This window comes from Schistocerca gregaria, chromosome 2 (genome assembly GCF_023897955.1).
Source record: "Schistocerca gregaria isolate iqSchGreg1 chromosome 2, iqSchGreg1.2, whole genome shotgun sequence".
NCBI lineage: Eukaryota > Metazoa > Arthropoda > Insecta > Orthoptera > Acrididae > Schistocerca > Schistocerca gregaria.
In genome coordinates this window covers 592,661,456-592,685,290 of record NC_064921.1, presented here as the reverse complement: position 1 = coordinate 592,685,290, position 23,835 = coordinate 592,661,456, and the positions used below count along the sequence as shown (strand labels likewise).

Genomic DNA, 23,835 nt, shown 5'->3' with positions numbered 1-23,835 from the left:
AGCTACAAGGATCTAGAAATGTCTACTGCAATTGCGAAACAAGTATTAAGAGAAATTTCCTAACTGTGGAAGTGACTTGCTGATATTGCAAACCTCGAACGTTTCCGCCTCTGTGTTTGAACTATTCACATAAACATGAAATTCCTGTGCATCAAGTTAAGGTGACATGCACGTGAATAACTGTACAGAAGACGATTTTTTTATATTTTTGTCTTAAAAAATCCTCTGTAGTTTTCTGAACGAAAAAAAGTTTACTTCCAGGAATAAGGACCACGGAAAGTACCAAAATTAGAGGAATTTAAAAGTGGCTGCATGCACCACGGCGTCGCTATGTCAGCTCTGTTACGAGATAAAGTTTTGCTCTCATTTGTTTCGTTTTTATGACATTTTACTCCCTTAAGTTGGCTAACCTGCGAAAGGTTTAGGGTTGCTCGTCTTTTGTTTCTACAGAGAGTTTAGTCATTGTTTGCTGTTGTTTTAGCGCGAAAGTTTTGATTACAGCCAAGTAACTGTGTTTATGAGTTTCGTATTGTGTGAGAGAGTTTCTTATTCCACTTGAAAGCAGTGGGAAGAAATAAGAAGTTCGATGTTAAACAATATAAATTTTATGGAAATAGAATTACCGAACGGATTAATTTTGATAATACTGATATATATTGTGATACAACGCTTGAATCAGCTTCTACTCAAAGTGCTTCAAAGCTAAAACTGGAATATTTGGACAATGGGCTTGGCAGTATCAATGATGATACTAAGGAGACGCCAACTATTGATTCAGGTTGTGTTATTGTTGTACAATTCTCTATCTGAACTTATAAATAAAGCTTTGCAATGGAAGGAATGTGGCAATACTGGCGTGAAGGTAGTTGAAAGATATATGTGCTAGAAGAGGTTGTGCATTAAAATTTAGAATTGTTTGTAATTTTTGTGATTCAAGCGAATGTGGTTATACTTGTGGCGTAACTAAACAGTGGGTGTATAAACAAATAATAAACTTGCTTGTGCTATGAGGTGTATAGGCAAAGGATACAGAACTGCACATTTTTGGCGCTTTTATGGACTTACCTCCTCATACTAGGTTTGACAGGTACATTAAAATTATTCTACAGACTTTAGAAGAAGTAGGAAATGATAGTATGAAATACGCTGTTCAGGAAAGTGTAGACATAAATGACAGCAATACATGATTGTCTGCAGCCATGGGTGCATTCTGGCAATGAAGTGGCCATAATTCCCTAAATGGTGAAGTGACAGCTATCTCCTTGGGCAATGGTAAAGTCATTGATGCGGACTGTATTACCAAATACTGTCATGGCTATACTAATGGAACTGAAAATCATAAATGTTGGATTAATTTCAGTGGTTATAGTGGAGAGATGGAATGTGAAGATATTTCACAGGTCAGTGGAGAAATATAGTGTGATGTATATATCTTAACTAGGAGATCTAGACTCAAAAGAGTACCAAAAAGTTTGTGAATCCAAACCTTATACTGACAAAAATTGAATAAATGGAGTGTCCATAAAAGCTTAGGTACAAGACTGAGGAACTTGAAGAGGAATTTGAAGGGAAAGAAATTAGCTGATGTTAAGTGCATTAGTGGATGTGGTTGGCTTACAGACAAAGAAATAGACAGGTTGCAGTATTATTATGGACAAACCATAAGACAAAATAAAAATTATCTTGAGGGAATAAATCCTCCACAGATGTCAACCTATGTCCAGCACTGTGCCCACCTGGCAGTGACTCATGGTGTGGCTACCAGAGGGCTGTTACTCAAGGTGAGACCTACAACCATAAACATTCTTTGCCATTTGCTATAATGGAAGTTAAAACACCTATACCAAGGACCCTTTTAGTGACACAAGATTATTATAAGAATGTTTACATGGTAGGACTCAAAATCCAAATGAAAGTTTGAACATTTGATGTGGGAATTAATATCAAAAACTGTTCTTGTAGGACTAAATACTTCAAAAATAGTTGTACTAGATACTGTTCCATGATTCAATGATGATGCAGTGTCAAGGCTTAATGTTTCGGAACTGATGGGTGTGCCTGGTGAACTAAATATGCGAAGACCTCTTAATACCCATTGACCAAAGGAGACTCTTCGAAGCAGAAAAATCAGTGTTTGACGCCACCAAAGAAGCAAGAATAACAAGAAATGTATAAAAGAGGACGGAGGAAGAACAACACAAGAAACAGGATGAATATAGACCTGGGATGCATTAGTGCCACGCAAGTTTTAACTTGAATTTCCCGAAAGTTAAATTATTTCACGTTCTGGTACACTTTGGCAAAAACTATTAAAGATAGAGATCTGAAATTATGTATACTGTCGTAAAAAAACGCTTAAGTGAGAAAGCAGACTACTCTTGTGACTTAACTTCGAAAATAATTTTTTTTTAAAGAAAAACCCAGAATTCATTTCGGAAATTTTTGATAATCAAACTTAAAGTGTCTTTGTATAACAATTTATGACAGGACCATCTTTTCAATAGTCTACTTTATCGATAATCGTGTAAGGAACTTCAGGGAAAAGAACTCTTTGTATTTTGAGTAAAGAGTACCTGTGATGTACATAAATAATTTACATGGCTTATTTCACTTGCAACAAAAAAATACAAATAAAAGAGCATGAGAGCTTAAGCTGCGATTCATACATAAAAATGTTCCCGAAAAATGGTAAGCATTATATGGGCCCACAAACCTTATTCTTTGTGTTACACTGTTTAGAAAACTCAATTTTTTCAAGGTTTCCCCTGGTAATAACGGACTAGTCCCCTTAACGGCATAAAACACTTTGGTAGCACGTCAGTTAAAGTAAATAGCGTTTTTCTCAAAATTAGAGAAATGTGTTGCCGTATACGTCATACCTATATAAGCGTTGTTGGTAACATCGAATCTCACGAAAATCGTGGTATTTTGTGTGTATGTTACCGGCAGTGCATTAATTTGAAAATGTTCTAACAATAAATTTCTACGACTGTACATGTTCAAGATACAAAAAACTACTGCTTTATGCCTGTCAAAAACTAATTACTACTTTCTGTTGTGGAAAACATGCTGCAGTTGCGTAGTACGATCTAGTCTTGTGCATACCGACGAAAGAAATGGTATCGACGCATTGTTGTGCGGTCGCAAGTCATGTGATTTGCGGGATTGAAATGTTTGCTGACGGGCCGCAGGTGTCAACTGTCAGTGTACAGTTAGCCGCAGGTGTTTTTTAGCTGTTACAATGTTGTGAAAATAGATTTATTCTTTGTGACGATTTTGGACGGTGAATGTGGAAAACGAAATACTTCACTTGGGAAATATATGGGCATAAACTGCTAGTCTGTTTTTCTCTACGTAAAATGCATTGTAAGTACAGTAATGTAATATCATCTGTGCGTGCTGCTCCAGTTCTAAAAAGGGAAGAAAGGTCAATATTACATCGTAAACTTCATGTACAGTGAAATGATTTCTTTCATAATGTACAGAACATTTTTATCTAAGGTTACATAATTCCTGACATCGACTTAGAAACTGATGATCGGTACAATTGCGACCATTTCATGGGACAGGACAACAAAAGTTTCGGTTCTTTTCTGTGGTTACTTTTTCTCTCACCACTGTATCATTCAACCAACATTCTGTTGTCAGTTGTAGATTTATCTCTCACTTCACATGAACTTGACATAGACATTTTCGGAAGTATAAAATCTCCCCTCCCTCCCTCTCTCTCTCTCTCTCTCTCTCTCTCTCTCTCTCTCTCTCTCTCTCACACACCTCTTGAATTTTTCGTACTTCATGTATGATATCTCTCTCTCTCTCTCACACACCTCTTGAATTTTTCGTACTTCATGTATGATATATGTATAAATATGATCAAAAACTCCTAAGATCTGTCGTTTATGAAATTAGTTTTTCAGGATTTACCTTGCCGTTTTAGATTATAAAATGTACGTTAAGTATGGCAAAGTGCAATAAATATGCGCGAGCGTAAATCTTAAGGTAGGCTGCAGGTCAATCTGTTACCGCAACTTTCTCATGGCATTCCATTCATTGGCTTCACAAGCACAGAATCAAATTAACACTGTCCATCCTAACCTAGACCTCGTGCTGTATTACAGATCAGGCTGTCACCACAACCAGGACGTCTGGGGAGGCTGTCTGATATCGCATTCTTCTCATTTGCTCATTTGGAAATTTCTGTGTTATGTTAAATCAGTGGAATAAATTGTGACTAATTGCCCTCATTTGTTATACTGGTATAAGTTGTTTTTAATTTTTTTTGTTTTCTTTTAAAAAATCCAAATGTAGATGAAAGGAAAGTACTACTAAAGGATTTAACACACTATAGCTCAGTGGGCCTAATCCTTCAGTTAGGTAGGTGTGATTTGAATAATTTAGTATGCTGCTCCTCTGATGAGTCACAAATGAGATAAATAATGAATAGCTATACTGACTGTGTCTGACATAAAAAACTGCTTTACAGTAGTATGCCACATTTGTTACATTGCTTTAATATGTTACTGTCCTGGATTGTGCTCTTTTGTCTTGAACTTTTGCTGTACCTGGTAGGTTTAATATTCTGCATAACTACTGCAACCTACATCCATTTGAACCAGAGCCATAGCTCTGGGAATCACCTGAAAGCCAACAACATTCTCAGTCTGTTTATGTACCTGCTGATGACTGTATCTCAATTACTAGATGAGTGCAGTAAATGCATTGTGAATTTCTTGCTGCATTAGATTTTGATGTAATCTCAAACTTTCAACTACTTCCTCCATTGTCCTGTGTTATCCAGAGGCTGTGAGATAGTTTATTTACTTGGCCAAATTTTGCCATGAAGATGTCAAGTAAAGGAATTTCCAGTTGCTCTTGGAGAGTATTTCCATGTCTGTGATGGAGGTGCATTGTTTGCAATGCTGATGTTGTTAGATAATGGATAATTCAACATATTTCTTTGTAGCCTTTCAGCAGCAAGTGCCTGATTCAATGCACCTCTAAGGAAACAGCAACTGTCCCAGTTACATTTTTTTTGCATGTTCTGATCTCATCAGCTCTTTAATGACAGACTCCCAGTAAATAGATGTGTGAGATAAGATTACCACGTCTCCAGTCATAGTTGTATATCTGTTCATGTGGCTGTGTACAGCGATAGCAGATTTGTCAAAATTATTATATTAATATGGTGCTGGTGTTCTGTGCAAAGTTGTCCCAGGAATAGTAAGACCAAGGCTGTCTATTGTGGGTACCTCTCCTTGTATTCTTGGGTGGTTGGAAAATAGGCTGCATACCATGTCTGTCCAGCACTCTGCCTGTTTCATTTGTTGTAGCTCTCAAAAAATGATGGAGAGCAATACGATTGAATATCTCCATGTTTTCATTTCTTAGCGATGGCTAACTTAATATCTCATTCCCTATAACCATTCTTTTGGACACACCTTTTTTAGATATCAAATGTCAGATTTCATATGGTCTAAGTCAGAAACAATTTAGCCAAAACACACACACACCTATCTCTTAGTGCACAAAGCTTTCATCATCCTGCCTGAAAGTAAATAGTTTTAAACACACTGCTACATAGAGCTAAGCCTGTTACACTGAAATTGTTAAAGTTTAAAGTGGTGCCAAACTTTACTTTATTGTCCAAGTTGAACACAGACCCAGTGGAAGGGACGCAGTAGAACAGAATAAAACCCTGTATAATCAGTAGCAGGTGTGTGATCTCACAAAATGACAACTACAAAAATTTCCATAGGAAATAGTGAAACAGCAGTGAAGCACTAGCACTGTCCCCCTTAAGATAAATTCAGTCATATACACATTCATGATCAGTGGTTAATTGTTACGTAAACAGGATGTAGTATGAGGGCAGTCATAGTAAACACTGGTTGAGTGCTCTTCTTAGCATAAGTTGTGACCATATTTTTTAATTGTATTTTTGTTGTTTCCTGCATTTTGAGTACCTTTTTAGTATATTTAGTGTGTGTTATATTGTGGGTTTGCCTGTACAGAGAATTTTTGATAGCCATTTTATAAGTCTTACTTTTGTTTACATACTGGTCTCAGCAATTGTAATGAACTGTGTATGTTTGCAAATATATTTATAAATACCTATAAATACCTTTTGCAGTGAATAGCTGCACTAGTGTCTCTTTTTTCCTGCAGACAAGGGAAGTTTTGGTATCTCTGTGTTAGGGTTCAGAAACATTGCAAATTGGTTTAAATTGCTGTTAGTTGTGACTTCTGACAAATGTTTGTATACATCACCTTATCTTTCATGTGATGTTTCTGAATTTGCAGTAGTAATGAAACTGCACTCCTTTTATAGAAAAGTGAATGTGATAAATTTCATAACATTCCTTTAGTGTTTCGTATTGAAGCTTTTTTTTCCCCCCCTGTAGATATTTTTTGACCGTAAATGGATGCTGTAAGAGCTGCTGTAGGAAAGTTGGTAATGAAATGCATTTTGGGAGCTGCAGTAAATGGTTTCTATTGGAATAATCTAGTGGTAAGAACTCTGTGGAGATTGCTGAGGCTCTTTTCTAGAATTGTGAAATATGCAGCAGGAGTAGGCCTAGGTTAATAGAGCAGCAGGAAGGGGAGATCTGTGCCCTTCAGGAACAGTTGGATCAACTTGGAAAGAACTGCTGTGGATGAGGGAAAGGGGGGGGGGGTGACAGGAACTTGCAGTTGGTAATAGAGCTAGTAGGAGGAGAGTGCAGTCTGATTGTTTTGTTGTGGCTATCGGGTGCCAGAGTCAAGAGGAGATGAGCCTCAAAGTGACGTAGGAGTAGGATGTGTGCAGAAGACTATCAGCGAGAAGAATGAGGTCACCAGCATTTTCTAGCTGAGTGCTGGGCTGGATCAGCAGATTGAGGGTTTAGGGCCAATGAGTAAGGATTTCATGAAAGGTGATAATGATAGTGGGTGGGGCAGTGAACTGCCTCGGTAAGCATACAACATAGGTGGTGACCTGAATAGGATTGCTTCCCTAACTTGTGGCACCAATGTCCCAAGGGCGTGATTGGCCTTGTCTGGGCAGTGCTGTAAGGCATGTCATTGCTGAGCTGGTGGTGGTGCTGTGACTGCTGGCCAGGTGCACATTGTGACGGTGCCTGTGGGGACTATTGTGAGATGAAGCTACACTAGGCATGGTCTGCACCTCAAGAGGTTTGGGAAAGGAGGTTGCTGGATTTGATTAGTGAGAGTATAGTGGGTAGGGGGCCACACACGGTCAATACCTGCCGTCATCTGTGGAAGTACGAGGCCTTTATTTTTTTTATTTTTTATTTTTTTATTTTTTTGGGTAAATCATGACAACAGGCTCTCCTCCCTTAAAAGTACCTCAACCAGCTTAGAGACTTGTGCACCGTGTATGCGGGAAATAGAATGTACTATACAGGAGTGTGCAAGTGCCGTGGAAATATGCTCAGAATTAGCTATTATTCATCAAAATGTGCCATCATATGAATATAATAATGTCGTGTGACGAGGGCCTCCCGTCGGGTAGACCACCCGCCTGGTGCATGTCTTTCGATTTGGTGCCATTTCGGCAACTTGCGCCTCGATAGGGATGAAATGATGACGATTAGGACAACACAACACCCAGTCCCTGAGCGGAGAAAATCTCCGACCCAGCTGGGAATCGAACCCTGGCCCTTAGGGTTGACAGTCTGTCACGCTGACCACTCAGCTACCGGGGGCGGACATCGTATGAATATGCAAGTTGCTATTGTAGGTCTACCTTAAGGAGATCAGCAGTGGAATCTCAGAGCCGAAGATTTCCCCGTCAGAGGATGTCATCGGAGATTTGTTATCAGTAAACAGCTCTAGCTTCGTGTCTGCGCCTGTCGATGCAGCCCTGCAGCTGCACGCTGGTCCAGAGATGATGTTTCCATCTCCATTGGCACCCAGGCATGTTCCTTTGAAATGGGCTAGAGCTGATGGTGGAGGAGGGGCTCAATGGAAGGGGTCATGTCTGAGCTACATTGATTCTTGAGCAGAGTTGCATCGCAAGAGACACTGCACACTGTTGTTACGTTCACCTCAAGGATATCTATGTACTGTAACGTTTAGTTATCAGCTGGTGGTGGTCTGAAATGCTGCAGAGACTGCCTACGATGGCAGTGCAAGCAGTGAGGTGTTCTTATAGCTGTGTCTTTCACTTTTTCTTGTGTGATGTAAGATGTGCATTTGGTTCAAGTCACAAAACATTTGCTGTCTCCATCTACCTAAAATTGTGTCTGGCAACCAGTCAGATGCAAGCCGAAATCTGCATGCACACACTTCAGCCTCTTGGCACACACTTCAGCCCCTTAGACGGTAAAGAGGCTGCACTTGTGATGCCACTCGAGGTAATGGGTGCGGAAGCTCAAACACGGACTTGTGGCAGTGACTGTGCGTGATCTTGGCGGGGTTTCGTCCTTTCATTGGTGTCCACTTGTGTAAGGTCAGGAAACTAATTAGAGTAATAGTGGGCACATTGATGGTGGATGAAATATTTGCCCCATAGGAGTAGTTTGATAAGGTGTGTCTTACCAGGGGGCCACATTGAGTACAGGAAAAACTTTGCATAGTCTTCACGGATTCTTTCCTAATGCTGCTGTATTGGCAGAGACGAAAAATGCGGCATCAGTGATGACCGCTGTTCTGAACTTTGTTAGTCTTTTGGATTTCTGAATTGATGCCGGACCAATAGGCATGCCATCAAGCTAAGTTATTGTTAGTTGTGCTTGTAGTAATTTGAGGATTAGCCTGCAGAGTGCTTGTGGAATTATTATTCTGCAGCCCACGGCCAGTAGAAGTTTATTGTGAAGTTTAAAGCACTAACACAATAAATGAAAGGTGTGCAGTGCTGTCAGAATCCACAAGACCATCCCTGTTACACATGTTGGAGGACTGGTTGAGGACTGAGTCCATTGAAGCAGTGACACCGACTTCCTTCTCTGTAACCAGGACCTTGTATGAAATATTTTTTAAACTCTGCTGTAGTTGAAAACATGTTTCCTGAAAGCTGAAATCTTCAACCAAGTTCATAGGAAAGTGCAGGGGTCATCAGCATTGGAATTCCATGCCATGAGGCAGTAATTTATTAAGCACTGAATGTTGATTAAGTAATGTGCTTATCTTGCAGCCATTGACATGAACCCCATTAAAACATAATTAGGTGCAGTTGAAATTTGCAGTGTGTTGTAGCAGCAATGCTTCCCGCACATTGGATGTTGTCAGGAGGACCACCGTTGAAGGCTTAAGCAGCACTGTCTCGGCCACCAAGTAGGCTGAGCAGTATCCAAACAGCTTACAGTGCAGGGATGGAGCATCACAGTGTTGAATGTCACCCAGTAGCGGATTTTGATTTCACAGATGTACATGTTCAAAGTGACCACCTTTTTATTGATTATTATTTTGTTTTTATTTCACAGTAAAACTTCTATTTGTTTGTTTCACAATGCTTATTTTTTCATTTCCTTCTCTCCTTTGAGGATTAGCACACAGAGTGCTTGTGGAATTATTATTCTAAAGTCCAATGAATCCAGGGCCAGTTGCAGTTTACTGTGAATTTTGAAGCAATAACACAATGAATGAAAGGTGCACAGTGCTGTCAAAATTCACAAGACCATCTCTGTTACACATGTTGGAGGATCTGGTTGAGGACTGAGTCCATTGCAGCGGTAGCACCGACTTCCTTGTCCTTAACCAGGACCTCCTATGAAATATTTTTAATCAGAGATATGCAGGTGGTGCAAAACATATTTTGAGCAGTTTAGTTTACCTTTTCTTTGATATGCCATTGAGTTGGCAGTACCATATCTTTGATTATGCTGTGGACTTATTATTACACTGTAGGCAGAGCAGATATGCACTTATTAGGATTACACATAATGTCTTTCTTTATTCAGTTTTACAGAGTTGATTCTGTTACAATAATGTTGTTAGGTAGTGCACACATAGAGGGATCTTTTCTATTAATTGTTCCAAATATTACCGAGCAATTGCAAGACCCTGGCAGCTCCAAATGACAGGCAGTTACACTGATACAGTCCAGAAAGTATGTGATGTACTTTCACTCACGACAGGTGCAATTTCAGAGAGCAGACATCCATACAGTTCACAGGCCTGCTTATAGAGGCCACCTGGATTGGCCCTTGGCACACGCTGGTGAACCGCCAAAGAAACAACATTATTTAAGTGATCGCAAATTAGTGCTTAGCCTATTCTTTATGCCTTATTACTGTTGCCCACTCAATTTGTTCAAGGCTACGCACAACCTGTATCTTATGTATCACTCTATAAAGTACTATGTTCCATACATTGTATTTATTCTTGCTATAACAAACTTGGTGACAAATGAGGGTTATATTTTCTCCAGATGTTAAGTGTTGATGCTAAGTCACTTGACAAACATCTTGATAGAAGAAATACTCCAATGTCTCATTGCCCAGCAGCAAGCTTTCACAGAACATCAGGCTTTCACCACCGCCCTCTGCATGTTTGCGGAGGTTACTCTCCTGTTGCAAACTCGTGTAGGGCTTTTTTTCTTTCCTGGCTTTCGATGCACATATATCAGTTGTTGTGCCAACTTGCACCTTTGCAAAAACGGGTCAGCTTATCATTTGATGAAATGTGCAAGTTTCTCTCAACCTATTACTGTGACAGAATGCATGTTGTTGTGACATGTAGAATTTTACTGTTGTCAAGAAATGTCCAAACCAATCTTGCAAAGCCTGGGCTGCAAAATTACACGGTTGAGCCTTTGTTGTAAATTTGTCACTTGTACCTATCATGAACCTATCGCTGATCACATAGTGTGTGATGTTGTTAGTAGTCTGACCCCAGATAGGGAAGTCTGTGACAAGGAACAGTGTGAGAATCTGACGCTTACGGCTGTGCTCAATATAGCACAGTCTTTTGAAGTGTCACTGCCACAGGCAATCAGATTGCTGCATGGAGGGGAGGTATCGGAAGTTGCTCAGTCAATTGCGTTAGGTACGCTGCAAGCGTTCAGGATGACGGGGAAGGCATTGCAGCAATACAACCTTCAACTCAGCGTCACATGGGCAGTATTGATTATGGCCACGGCAGCAACAAACTGCATAACAACAGTGGTCCCATACCCTCTTCCGTCTTCCTCGTACTGTATCGTCCAAGATGAGCATGCTGTGTGCCCTAAGTGTTGGGCAATTTGCAACAAATGTTGAAAGAAAGGTCACATTGCATCAGTGTGTTACTCCTCTTCAGGCGTGGCAGACACAGTAGTACCGATGGACATAAACTGTATCCCTACAATGGCTGTCTTCCCATTTTTTATTGACTTGCATGTGTTTAATAAACCGCTAAAAATGCAAGTTGATACAGGAGCTGCAGTGACTTTATTAAATGCAGAGGCATATGTGGACTTGAGCTCACCTCCCCTCACACAGGTTTCACGGAAGTTGGTTAGCTACAGTAAACAGCAGATTCCGACTCTAGGTCAGTTCTCCCCTCCTGTCTCTTACAAATTTGCTGTTCATTCCCTCATATTCCTCATCATGGATCATTCCCATACCATAGATCTGTCTTGGTTAGATATGTTAAATGCTTTCTGTTTCGCCATTTCTGAGAGGTAAATTTAATGTCCAGATGAAGTTTCTTATCAGCAACTGGAGATCCTCTGCTCCGAGTTTTCATCTCTGATTTCCCCTGGGCTATGTTGTGCTGCTGGTTTTCAGATCCACATTACGTGAAGGAAAACACCCACCATCGGTTTCTTTTGGTTGCAGCAGGTGCCTCTCACATTGCACGACTCTGTCAAGGCCGAATTAGACTCCGCTCAATGTCATTCAGCTTGTTTCTTCTAGTGAATGGGCTACACCACTGGTCATCGATAAGAAGCCGACGGGTAAGCTTTGCCTCCACGGTGACTTAGTGTCACATTTAATGCACGGTCTGTGAGAAATGTTTACTCTTTGCCCCACCCCGATGAGTTGTTCACAAAATTGTCAGGTGGCCACTACTTTTCCAAGATTGATTTCCCAGAAGTGTTCCTCCATCTCCTCTTGGAAGAGGCCATTAGGTGCCTTCTTGTTGTCAATACACCTATCAGTGTATACCAGTGTCAATGCTTGCCTTTTGGCGCCACAAATGCAACTGCAATTTTTCAGCATTATTTAGATAGCTGACAGCCTCTGTATCCAGCTACATCAATTACCTCGACAATATCATTGTTTCGGTTTCTTCCATCGAAGACCACCGTAACAAACAATCTCAGATAATTGTTTTGTGTTTTGCAGTCTGTGGGTCTCAAGTGCAGTCTTGCCAAATCCTAGTTTCTTTTTTCAGCCGTCAGTTGAGTACATAGGTTTTGAGGTTTCTTGCCCAGGGGTCACGACGTTGACGCAATTGTGGGTTTGCTGTGGCTGGTTTCTGTTATGGAACTGCAGGTGTTTCTAGCTAAAGTTGTGTACTACCATAAATTTTTACCAGATGCATTCACTGTTGCTCAGTGACTGCATGCAATTTTGTGTAAAAATGTGCCTTTTTTCTGGTTGTGACAGAGCATTTGCTTTGCTTAAATCTAAGCTTCAATCTACACTGTGTCTGGCCACTTTTCAGCCATGTCATCATCTATTGTTAACCACAGCTACCTCCCAGCATGGTATTTGCATTAAGTTCTGCTCAGCAGTGATAGTCTCAGATTGAAAAGGAGGCTTTAGCGATTGTGTTCACCCTCAAGAAAATTTACATCTTCTTGTATGGTTCTAAGTTCCATTTAACTATAGATCATAAACTATTTATTGGTTGCACTTTTTAACTCTAAGGCTCCCATGTCGGATAAGGCAGCACCAGTGGTCGGTTCTCTTCCTCTCCCATTATCATTATCAGATCCATTACTGGCCGACAGCACAACACACCAACACCAATCCCTTATCTCGCCTTCCAATAGCCTTTGACCTGGCATTCGATAAGCATTAGTTGATTTGTTTCAATTTAGATACCATGAACCAGAATGCAATCAATGGTTCTCCCATCACTAGTGCCACAGTAGCATTGGCCTTCACTGTGGATCCTGTACTTAGTTGGGTCCTCTCTTTTGTGCAGTACAGTTGGCTAGAAAAACCCCCACACTGTGCCTCATATCCCTTACGTAATCACTTCTCCCTCCAGCTCCACCTTTCTGTGTTTGGTGGGGTTCTTTTCTTAGCTACGGAGGACACTGCTCCCTGGGTTGTGATTCTCACTTCCTTACACCATAATGTACTGCAGCTTCTGCATGCCAGTCATTGGGAGACCTCTTGCACGAAAGCTTTGGCCTTCTGGCATGTGTGTTGACAGCCATATGATGGGGGCGTTACGCAGCTTATTGCCGCTTGCACTCACTGTGTCCAGCAACAGGCAGCCCTGCGGTCACCTTTGCCCCCCCCCCCCCCCCCCCCCCCCCTGCTCCTGGTCAATGCTGCAGCGGCTATGGAAGCATCTACTTTTTGATTATTTTAGTGGATGTCTCTTCCATTTTTCCCTTCATGGTGTGCTGTCCGTCCACATCAGCAGCGGCCACTGTTTTGGCCCTGCCTAAGATTTTTGCAATTTTGTTTCTTCCGTGATTACCATTAATGACCCCAGTTTGTTTCTCGAGAATTTACATCATTTTGTCAGGCTAATGGTGCTCGCCATGTCACTGCTTCCCTCTTTCATCCTCAAACTAATGGTGAAGTCAGATGCATAGTTTGGACGTTTAAAACTTAGATGCAGAAGTTCGTATCTAGCAGGTCCACTGAAGCTGCTTTAGACCATTTTTTGACTTTGTACCATTTCACTCTGGTGGGGTACAATGGCCCAATGGAGCTGCTGCATGGGCACCAACCACGCACACTCATTCACTTGCCAACAGCGGTTCAGCAATTGTTATGACCTTGCACACCTGTTTGGGCTCATAGTTTCGGCTGCCGGCTGAACTCTGTTCTGCCACCATCAGTCGTTACCTGGGCTGGGACCTGTGCATTGTCCGCACTCCTGTTGGGTGGACATCCCATCTCTTCGACCAGCTGTGGCTGCGCTGTCCCTGGTCCTGCCCCATGGCCTCTTACGAGTGGGGAGATGGCATGCCAACCTGCCCGCTCATCACTTCCACCCCTACTCGCTGGTGCTTGTTTGCCACATGCTGCAGCAGCCACCATCATTGGCTGATGAGATGGGTGTTCACTACTGTCATTGGTGTTTTCTGTGATTCATAATCTCATTGCCTTGTGAGATCAGTGTTTTTACAATACCAGTGCTTTTTCGGTACCAATGTTTCTTTGTTACCAGTGTTTTCTCAGTACCATGCATTTTTTCTGTGTCTAGTGTTTTTTATGCATGTATTTAGGTATATCTTTTCCCATTCCCTAAGAGGGAGGGTGATTTCAGAGAGCACGCATCCATGCAGTTTGCAGGCCCACTTACAGAGGCCACCTGGTTCAGTCCCTGACATGCTCTAGTGAGACACCAAAGAAACGGCATTATTTAAGTGAACACAAACGAGTGCTCAGCCTATTCTTTACGTTGTATTACTGTTGTCCAGTCAATTTATTCAGTGCTACACACAACCTGTAGCTTACGTGTTGCTCTATGAAGCACTATGTTCCGTTCATCATCTTTGTTCTTGCTATAACAGCATGTTTTTGATTCATTGAGAAGAAGTTGCAGATATGCATCAGATAAGTTGATTTTGGAAAAGTATTGTCCACCTGACGTAGGAGACATTATTGCTTCAAGCCTTGTAGTGGGATACATGTCAACTTTTGGTTGTGATTTCATTGTAGATTTAATAGTGCCTGAAACATTTAATGGGCCATTAGGTTTGTGAATATTGACTAATGAAGTAGCACAGTAAATAGAAAAATGGATTAAATTACTTGTTCTAGTAAATGATCTCTCTCTCTCTCTCTCTTTGTCACCTGGAAGTGCAGATGGGATTGGCTTACCTCTGGAGAATCTCAGTTGCTTGCTATAAGATGAGCCATAAGCAAGCAATAATGTTAATGCACAATAGAAATACTTTTATTACTAGATATAAGGAATAATTTTGCACTTTGTAGGTTGGTTTAAAGGAGACTGGTTTCTTCATTAATGATAGCCTCCTGTCTCAGACTAACTGTACCTCTGTGTTTATGACTTAACAGTTGTGCCTAAGCTTCATAATACAATGACTGAGTGGTAAATACTTGCTGTATTTGAAGTGGCAAAAGTAGGCCAATTAGTGCCATCCAATTTCTGACACAATGCAGCAGTGTGACTAGATTTGTCACATAAAATACAGATCACTCAGTGCTGATGACAGTTACTGTGTTGTAAGTCTTGAAGTAACTTATACAAGATTCCTTTCTACTTGCTTTCCACCTTTTAAGATTGCAAGTAAGTACACTTAAACATCAGTTTGAGATATGACTTTCTTTACAATAATACAGTGGAAAATCCAGGCTGGAATAATAACATTCCTTAAAGTAAATATGTAACTGATACTGATATGAACCCCAGTCATCTGTTTTAGCAAACAGGTAGGGGGAGGGGGGTGCAGTTTGTAGCTTTGTGCTATTCCAATTGTTGCTGTTGCTGTGGTCAGAATTCCTAGACTGTGCCTGTTATTGCCGTTAGATATGCTGCCGCCCCCCCCCCCCCCCCCTTTTTTGGGAATCGTTGACCCATCTTCAGCATTAAATTATCGTAAATATAAAAATAATAATGATAAAAAACCACATGTTGCAGATCATATTCAGTGATTCTTGTTGCCATGATACTGTTGTGCCAAAGTCTGTTTTTTATGTATAAGTTCAACACAGATCCCACTGGAGCAAGTTCTCTTACACCAAATAAGAACACAATTACTGTGTGACCATTGTTGGCTGGTACAGAATCATACAAAAGGAACAGCAAGAGAAGTCCATATTGATAGCCAATAGTCAAACTCCAGTGAAGCATTATCAAGCCAGAGAACCATCTAGTCATATACAGAGTACAAAGGTATTGCTAATGTTTCTTAAAAGACATCATTGTCACTGTGGACTGCATAAAATATTTACTATTACAATTGCAACTTTGGCCTTAGGGCCATTTTCAAGTAACACTGCAAAAGTTACCTAAACACAATGAAATACAAAAGTGAAGCACAGGGGTATATACATCAGCAAACATTTCATTAAGATAGTAGCATAATTATAAAAATTGGTTAGAAATGTACATAACTTACATTCTGTCAGAATATAAGACTATCGGACATGAGTACATGTCGTCATCAAAATGCAGCCTTTTGGCTGTGAGAGTCCCACGTAATCCAATGAGTACAACACTTATTACATCATAAAATGCTGTTAAATATATACTGAACTGTTGATGTTGCCATCGTTCTAATAATCTATCACACATACAAGCTCAGGTGCATCAGAGAGGAGGAGTTCAACATCAAGGAAGGTGCCATGCTGGGTTGAGGAGGACGTGGTGAAGTGCATGGGAGAGGTGTTGAGAGGTTGTGAAGGAATGAAAATAGCGTGTCTTGGCCTAGGGTCAGATTGTGAAGATATCATCAGTGAACCTGAACCAGACCAAGGGGTTGGGCTAGGAAGGTTTTCTTTAGATAGCCCATAAACCGTTTGGTTGGGAGGGTGCACTGTTATGGAGGTTCTGTTTTCAGAAGGCAGTAATAAAATGGAAGAAAGTGAGAAGCTCAACATTTTGAAGGCCAAATGAAAAGAATTCCCTGTGAAACAATATTTTTATTGTAAACAGGAGTTCCTCATTGTAGATTGCAGCATCCCACTGCAGTATGTTACTTATTTGGAATTAGAGCTTCATTCTGAATTTTGGGCTTAAGGAAATGCAGTTAACTGTGTACAAAATAACAATAAATTTTCTTAGCATGGGAAAAATAACATACTGTCAACAGATTGTATGTGACTGACAAATTATCTTCTTTTTATTTACTTGTGATAACAATCATAAAAACATTTCAGAAGCAGTTATTGGTTTTGGGTTATCAACGTGAGTATGTTGACCACACAAGGGAAACCTCACATCACCACTTCCAGCACCTGCGTTTAGACAGGGTTAGTTGTTGCAAGAAACAAACAATATTTTTGTGTATTGTGATTAATAATAAAATAATAATAATGATGATGATGATGATGATGATGATGATGATGATGATGATGATGCTGAAACACAATGTGCAGAGATGGAAAAAGTTATGTTTCCACACTCTATCCCTCACAATAGTTGGATCCCACTCTTAAAGTAGGGTCACAATGACCTGCAACCCCATCCTTTCCTACCCTCCATAACTAATATCACCTATTTGAATGTGTACATAATGTTTCTAAAATGACTTCATTTTTTTTTTTCATATGATTTATGAAAATGGTTTTTGTTTCGTTTTTACAAAGTACATCATGTTTTTTACCTCATAGGTAAACATGAGTAAGTCTCGATGGCTGTCGTTAAGTGCCAAACTCCTAGAATTTTAATGTATCAATTATTGCTTGTTTCTCCTCTGTCAGTGTTTGTTAATGTGAAAAATGTATAGTTGCACTGTGCTTCAGATTCCATCTTAAGGGGGGGAAACCACATTAGGAGGCTGTTTGACACTGATTTTTTGGGATTTTTTTGGGTAGGAAGAATTAATTAGAATTTAATCAAATTTTGACATCATTTCATTCATATTTCGAACAGTTTTTGTGACTTTTTTAAAATGATTTCAGCCAAAAATACAAAGTTACGCTGTGATGTTCACTGAAAGTTGTGAGTATACTTCTCCAAATGCATGCAGTGTAGCCATTCCGATTTTCATCTGAAATCAAAAAGATTTTTATTTTACATTAATAACATATTTTCTAGGAGTATGAACCTCAACGCAGGTGAAAATAATGAAAACTTTGCAGGTGTTGCAACAAATTACTTCAGTTTTCATGATTTTTTTTCTCTAATTAGGCTAAGAAAAATACCCTTAAAATCATAATATCATTTCAGAAGTGGCTTCATATAATTTGTAATTTTATAAAGAATCCTACTATAAATTTTCATAATGATCGGTTCTACACTTTTTGATTTGGAGTGCACACAAATGTGAAAAAAGTAATTTTGAGATAAAGGCATTTGAAAAATAAGTTCTTGGAAAGTAGAAATTCAAAAGTTAATAATAATGTAAAATGCTTACCAATTAATCTGCGATTCCAGCACCATATAGTAACCCTTCTTCTTCCTCACAGGCTTCGTTTTGTGCTTGCAGCAGTGCTTTCTGAGCTTTCCAACCTTCCTTCAGTTCCAATGATCTATGTTGATTCTGCCGGCTCACGCACTGGTTATCCATTTGTCTGGCATAATTGTAGCTCTGCGTGCCTACTAAAATTCCTGCCATGTTCATGACCATCAGAAGGGCTTCGTTGAATAAGCCTGCTGCTAAATACAATGCCTATTCAACGACTTTTAGTCCAGAGTGCAAGTATTTAGGAGCTAATCGCCAAGTAGTAGAATTAAAACTTTCATTCACATTTTGTGTGTGGCCACCTAAACATCTCTCCAGTAATTCATCCCTTGATAGCCCTATCTGCGCTCGAGCCTGTACATGATGTGCACTCAGTTCTATGCTCGTAAAATCTAAAAGAATGCGAATTTCACTTTGAAATTTTGACAGCATGTTCTTGGATAGTTAAGCTAATGTTTTATGCAATAAAAAAATCATATTTTTTGAACTACCCCCCCCCCCCCCTCCCTTAAATTGTAGGTCGCCCGATAACTAGCTGACACGGAGTGTGAGGCCACAAAAGGCCAATGATATTTACAGCATTTGACGCTTCACATATTGTCTACCATGGGACCACAATATTGGCTGCTAATGGCAACAGGGGGCAGACTGGAGGTATCTAATGGTGAGCACAGCATGAGGCTATGGAGTGTAGTTGAAATGCTTAGCTGCTGAGTAACTCACAAAATTGCTATAGTGGAGCGCAGCTACAAAGGCGGGTGCCCATGCATTCTGAACAGAGAGAGAGAGGAAAGATACCTTGTGATGCTGCCAGTTTCTTTCTGTCAATTCATGCTCTGAGGCAGCTGATGGCGCACTAGCATAAACATCGTTCCACAAGGAACTTTATGAACTGCATTCTTAGTAATGAGAAACTTCATACGCGCGCACGCACAACCTTCCACATAGAATTAATTAATGTTGAACTCAATCACAACATTCACAATCATAAAAAAGCGACAGACTCTGAAAGTAAAACAGCTGTAAATAAAAACATAAAAAGCCAGGAAAACCACTGCATGTGGTACCAATGTATATATGCAAAACTTTATGCTGTTTTCAGATTTGTAAAAACTTTCTTAAATCTCTAATTTATATATACGTAAGTAATAACAAATATTTTTCCTATTGTATAACAGAACGCAAGTGAAAGCCCAACGATGATGCTGAAACCTCAATGAAACATCTCTGGGTGATAGCACAAAAAGAAACAATTGTGTTTAGCTCAAGGTGAATCCCTTCCAAAACAACAGTTTATTTGTAAAGTAAACACAGATGGAAGAGCTTCAACTTAAAAGACACACACTATTTTGTCAGTAATCATGATGTAGCTTCATTCTTTCTTTAAATGCTGCCAATGTTTAATGTTCTTTTGAACGATAAAATTTTTTTTCATTAATCAAATGAATTTTTGCATTGCTTACATTAGGCATCCACAGTGATTGAATACATTTAAAGCATTTTCAAGTTTTAATAATTTGCGACCATAAGGATATCAGAAACAGCTCGTTTAATGTTTTACTAAAAGCTAATTTTCTTTCATTGTGCAACCTGCTACGGCGTTATACACTCGTGCTCATAAATTAAGGATAAAGCTGATACATTGTGAAACAATGCTCTGGTGGGCGGTTTGTGGGTTTAAATCACCTTGGAGGATGACCATGCGGTGCATTTGACGCACGGTGACGCTGGCAGCAGTCCACATAACCAGATATGTGTTGGTGCGTGTCAGAGTACAGTGCAGTGAGTAAGTGTGTAGACGTTTTCAGACATGCTAAAGGCGACTGTGTGTTGAAAATGGCTCAAAGAACACATATTGATGACGCTGTAAGGAGTAGAACACATGGGCAACTGGAGGCTGGTCAAACATAGCAGGTTGTAGCACGGGCCCTCCGTGTACCAAAAGTGTGATCTCGGGATTATGGCAACAACTCCAGCAGACAGGAAACATGTCCAGGCATTACAGTACAGGACGTCCACAGTGTACAACACCACAAGAAGACTGATATCTCACCATCAGCGCTCGCAGACGGCCATGGAGTACTGCAGGTAGCCTTGCTCGGAACCTTACCGCAGCCACTGGAGCAGTTGTCTCCGGACACACCATCTACAGACAACTGAACAGAAATGGTTTATTCGCCCAGAGACCTGCAAGGTGCAGTCTGCTGACCCCTGGCCGCAGGAGAGCCCATAAAGCCTGGTGTCAAGAACACAGTACATGGTCATTGGAACAATAGTCCCAGGTTTTGTTCACGGACGAGTCCGGGTGTAGTTTGAACAGTGATTCTCACCGGGCTTTCATCTGGCATGGATCAGGAACCAGATAGCAACCCCTTAATGTCCTCGAAAGGGACCTGTAAAGGAGGTCTTTGTTTGATGGTGTGGGGGTGGGATTATGATTGGTGCACGTACAACCCTGCATGTCCTTGACAGAGGAACAGTAACAGGTCAGGTGTATCGGGAAGTAATCGTGGAGGAGTACCTTGAAACAGAAGATATCTGGTGAATGGAGTGGCCTGCTTCTCCATACCTAAATCCCATCGAGCACATCTGGGATGCTCTCGGTCAACATATCACGGCATGTCTTCACACCCCTTGGACACTTCAGGAGCTCCGACAGGCACTGGTGCAAGAATGGGAGGCTATACCCCAGCAGCTGCTCGACCGCCTGATCTAGAATATGCTAACCCGTTGTGCGACCTGTGTACGTGTGCATGGTGATCATATCTCATATTGATGTCGGGGTACATGCGCAGGAAGCAGTGGCGTTTTGTAGCACATGTGTTTCGGGGCGGTTTTCTCAACTTATCACCAATACCGTGGACTTACAGATCTGTGTCGTGTGTGTTCCCTATGTGCCTACGCTATTAGCACCAGTTTTGTGTAGTGCCACGTTGTGTGGCACTACATTCTGCAATTATCTTTAATTTATGAGCATGAGTGTAGTATATGTTCTTAATTGAATGAAATATGTTTTATGAAGAAAATGGCATTGTTACAAGGTCAAAGGTGAAACATGAGCTAGTAATAATTTTTTGTGCTGCTGCAGACACAGTCACACAAATAAAGTCATAAGTAGCAGTAATTGGTACTTACATACTTCACAGCAAGAAATCAACGCCATTTTCTTCGCTGTCCGATGTAGATGAATCAGACTCAGCAAGATTTACGGCGAATGGTTCCGTAACCGTGTCCCTGCCAATTTCTCTGTTGTAATCTTCATCTTGCAGTTTTTCTGCATGTCTTACGCAAGCTGCCCATGCAGGTGTTGAGATGCTGTCTATTGCCTGATGTATAAGTCTCTCGACAGCTGCAATTTTGAATGTATTGTTCTTTTCTGCAATATATGCTTTAACGTGAATCCATACCAGCTCAATTGTGTTGTAATAGCAATGGTGTGAGGGTTATCTAATGATATGGTGTCCATACTGCTTTGCAATTTCATCTATCTCATAAACTCTGTATGCAGGCTTGTGTTGACTGACAAGAACCAGCAATTCTGCTCTGGTATGCGACGAGTTGTGAGGTGTTTTGTTAGATGACAGTCAAGCAAAATGTCTGCCTTTTTGGATTTCATATTTGGAGTTTGTTCACTTGGACGGAGTGGATGCTCACATTGTCCATGGCTATAACTGAAGACACAGGAATACATGGCTATAATTTTTGTGTTAACCACCTTTTGAAGATGCTGTACGTTGTTTCAGAGTGGTAATCTTCAGAATTCTTAGCCTTTGATGCCTTAAGAATCAGCTTACCCTGGGGAATAAAGCCAGTATCTGCTGAAGCACTATAATTCTGTTACCCTTGCCAATAGGAACTTCTAATCCACCATACCCATCACTCATTTTCCAGCACATAGCCCTTGTGTGGTTCTGATTAATGAAAGTTTCATCTAAGTAGTAAATTCGAGATGTGTCAGCTTCTCTGATCTGCTGCATTGCTCTCAAAAACACAGTTCTTCCAGCTACAATATTGCTTCGTTCCATTAATAATTTCCTACCATAGTTTTTTTTTCTGATACCTGAACCCCATGTTTTTCAATATCCTCAACATGGTCCATTTGCTTCCGTTAAAATTTTCAACTTCTTTAATACGCAAAACTAGTTTTCTGCTGCTGGACATTCACCTTCAGCATACATACTGGACACTATGTGCTGCAAAACGTTTTTCGTGAAATCGTCTAGCTCACCCACTTCTCGTTTTTGGTTGTGTTACTTCCCTGGTGATTTGAAAACAGCGGAGCCGCAGGCTTCCATATACGTCTTAGCTTTGCTGGATATTTTCTGAATGGTCCTCAAACAAACACCACATGCTTGAACTTAGTGCTCCTGGCATTTGGCAACGGTGCAACCTGCGCCTTGTGCCGGCGTGGATTCAGCAGAAGATTGTCTCTTAAAGTATTGGTACACATGGGACACTATTCCTCTTGCCTGTTTGTGTAGCACTCGGCGTGATTGCATACCATCACTCACAATGAACACTATGAAGGTAGTCAACACTCAGTACGGAACACTAAGCAGTTAGAACTTCCGAACACAGCACGACCCACACAGAATGAAGACAAGAATGTCACTGGTGTGTAATTGGCTGTGAGTCACGTGGTAAACTTCCGCATGCTTCTGCGCATCCGACCCTCACCCACTTTCGTAGCTGCTCTCCTCTCTAGTGGTGTTAATACAAAGCAGAGCAATAGCAACAATAAACAAAGCAAACATTGCATTATATCTACAACAGGTCAACAGGTGTCAAAGTTACCATTTCATCAGATAGGAACCCAAGGAATTTCACAGAGTGAGAAAGAAGTGGCAGATGAAGAATTAGCTCTGCAAGATGAGTCAGTGGAACGTGTGGTGTCACATATGCTCAACTGTGCAGGTAACACATGAGGAGTACAATGATGTTACACGCTTAAAAATTGAAAGTGATAGTGAAACAGGTGTAAAGCCATCTAGTTCACCATCACTGTTGGACAGGAAACCACAGATCCCATCTTCAGTGAAATGTAGTAAAGGATAATCGTTGTCCAAGGAGCAGGTTCTAAACATAATAAGATATGTGGGAGATCATTGAAACATAGTAAAAAAAAATTATGAACAGATTTCGAATAAGTGCACAGCATTATGACGGTGTAGTGCACAAGAAAAACTATGGATATTCAAGGGAGGACAAGGCACACTTGTTACAAAAACTGGTGTTTGCACATTTCAAGGATGCTTGGTACAGTTTACAGGCCGTGTATGATAGTGACCTACTATGTTATGCAGATGAAACTGCGCATAACATAGATTACAGTGATTTCAAGGGAAGCAGTGGATGGTTGCATAACTTCAGACATTGCTACAGAATTGGAAGACACAAGATAATGAAATTTCAAACAAAGAGTCATCTTGACAATGCACAGCAAAGTGTAGAATCGGTCTAAAAAGACTATGACTGTGGTATGAGCAGTGGTTTTGGCCAATAGCTGGTCAAAATAACTTGCGTTTTCTTGATTCCTGGTCTGTGTATAAAAATAATTCTCCTTCAGAGCAAACTATCTCTCCTGAAAAGTGTGTGACATTGCAAGGCATACCACCTGGAACCACTCA

General features: G+C 40.6%; 1 protein-coding gene across 8 annotated transcripts in view; it reads left to right on the top strand.

Annotated features, from left to right (window-relative positions):
• LOC126334286 (NAD-dependent protein deacylase sirtuin-5, mitochondrial-like) overlaps positions 1-23,835 on the top strand; it is a 137,350-nt gene that overhangs the window by 71,453 nt on the left and 42,062 nt on the right. The window contains exon 1 of one of the 8 annotated variants that reach the window (XM_049996819.1): positions 415-1,781. The exons of 1 other annotated variant lie outside the window; for it this stretch is intronic. In XM_049996819.1, the coding sequence (XP_049852776.1) occupies positions 1,750-1,781 (32 nt within the window). In that variant the 5' untranslated portion in view covers positions 415-1,749. Of the gene's footprint in view, positions 1-414; positions 1,782-2,606; positions 2,689-2,988; positions 3,428-4,302; positions 4,375-15,836; positions 15,976-16,961; positions 17,055-19,409; positions 19,478-23,835 lie in introns of those variants that run through there. 6 more of the 8 variants (XM_049996827.1, XM_049996817.1, XM_049996821.1 and 3 more) reach the window with 6 other exon arrangements.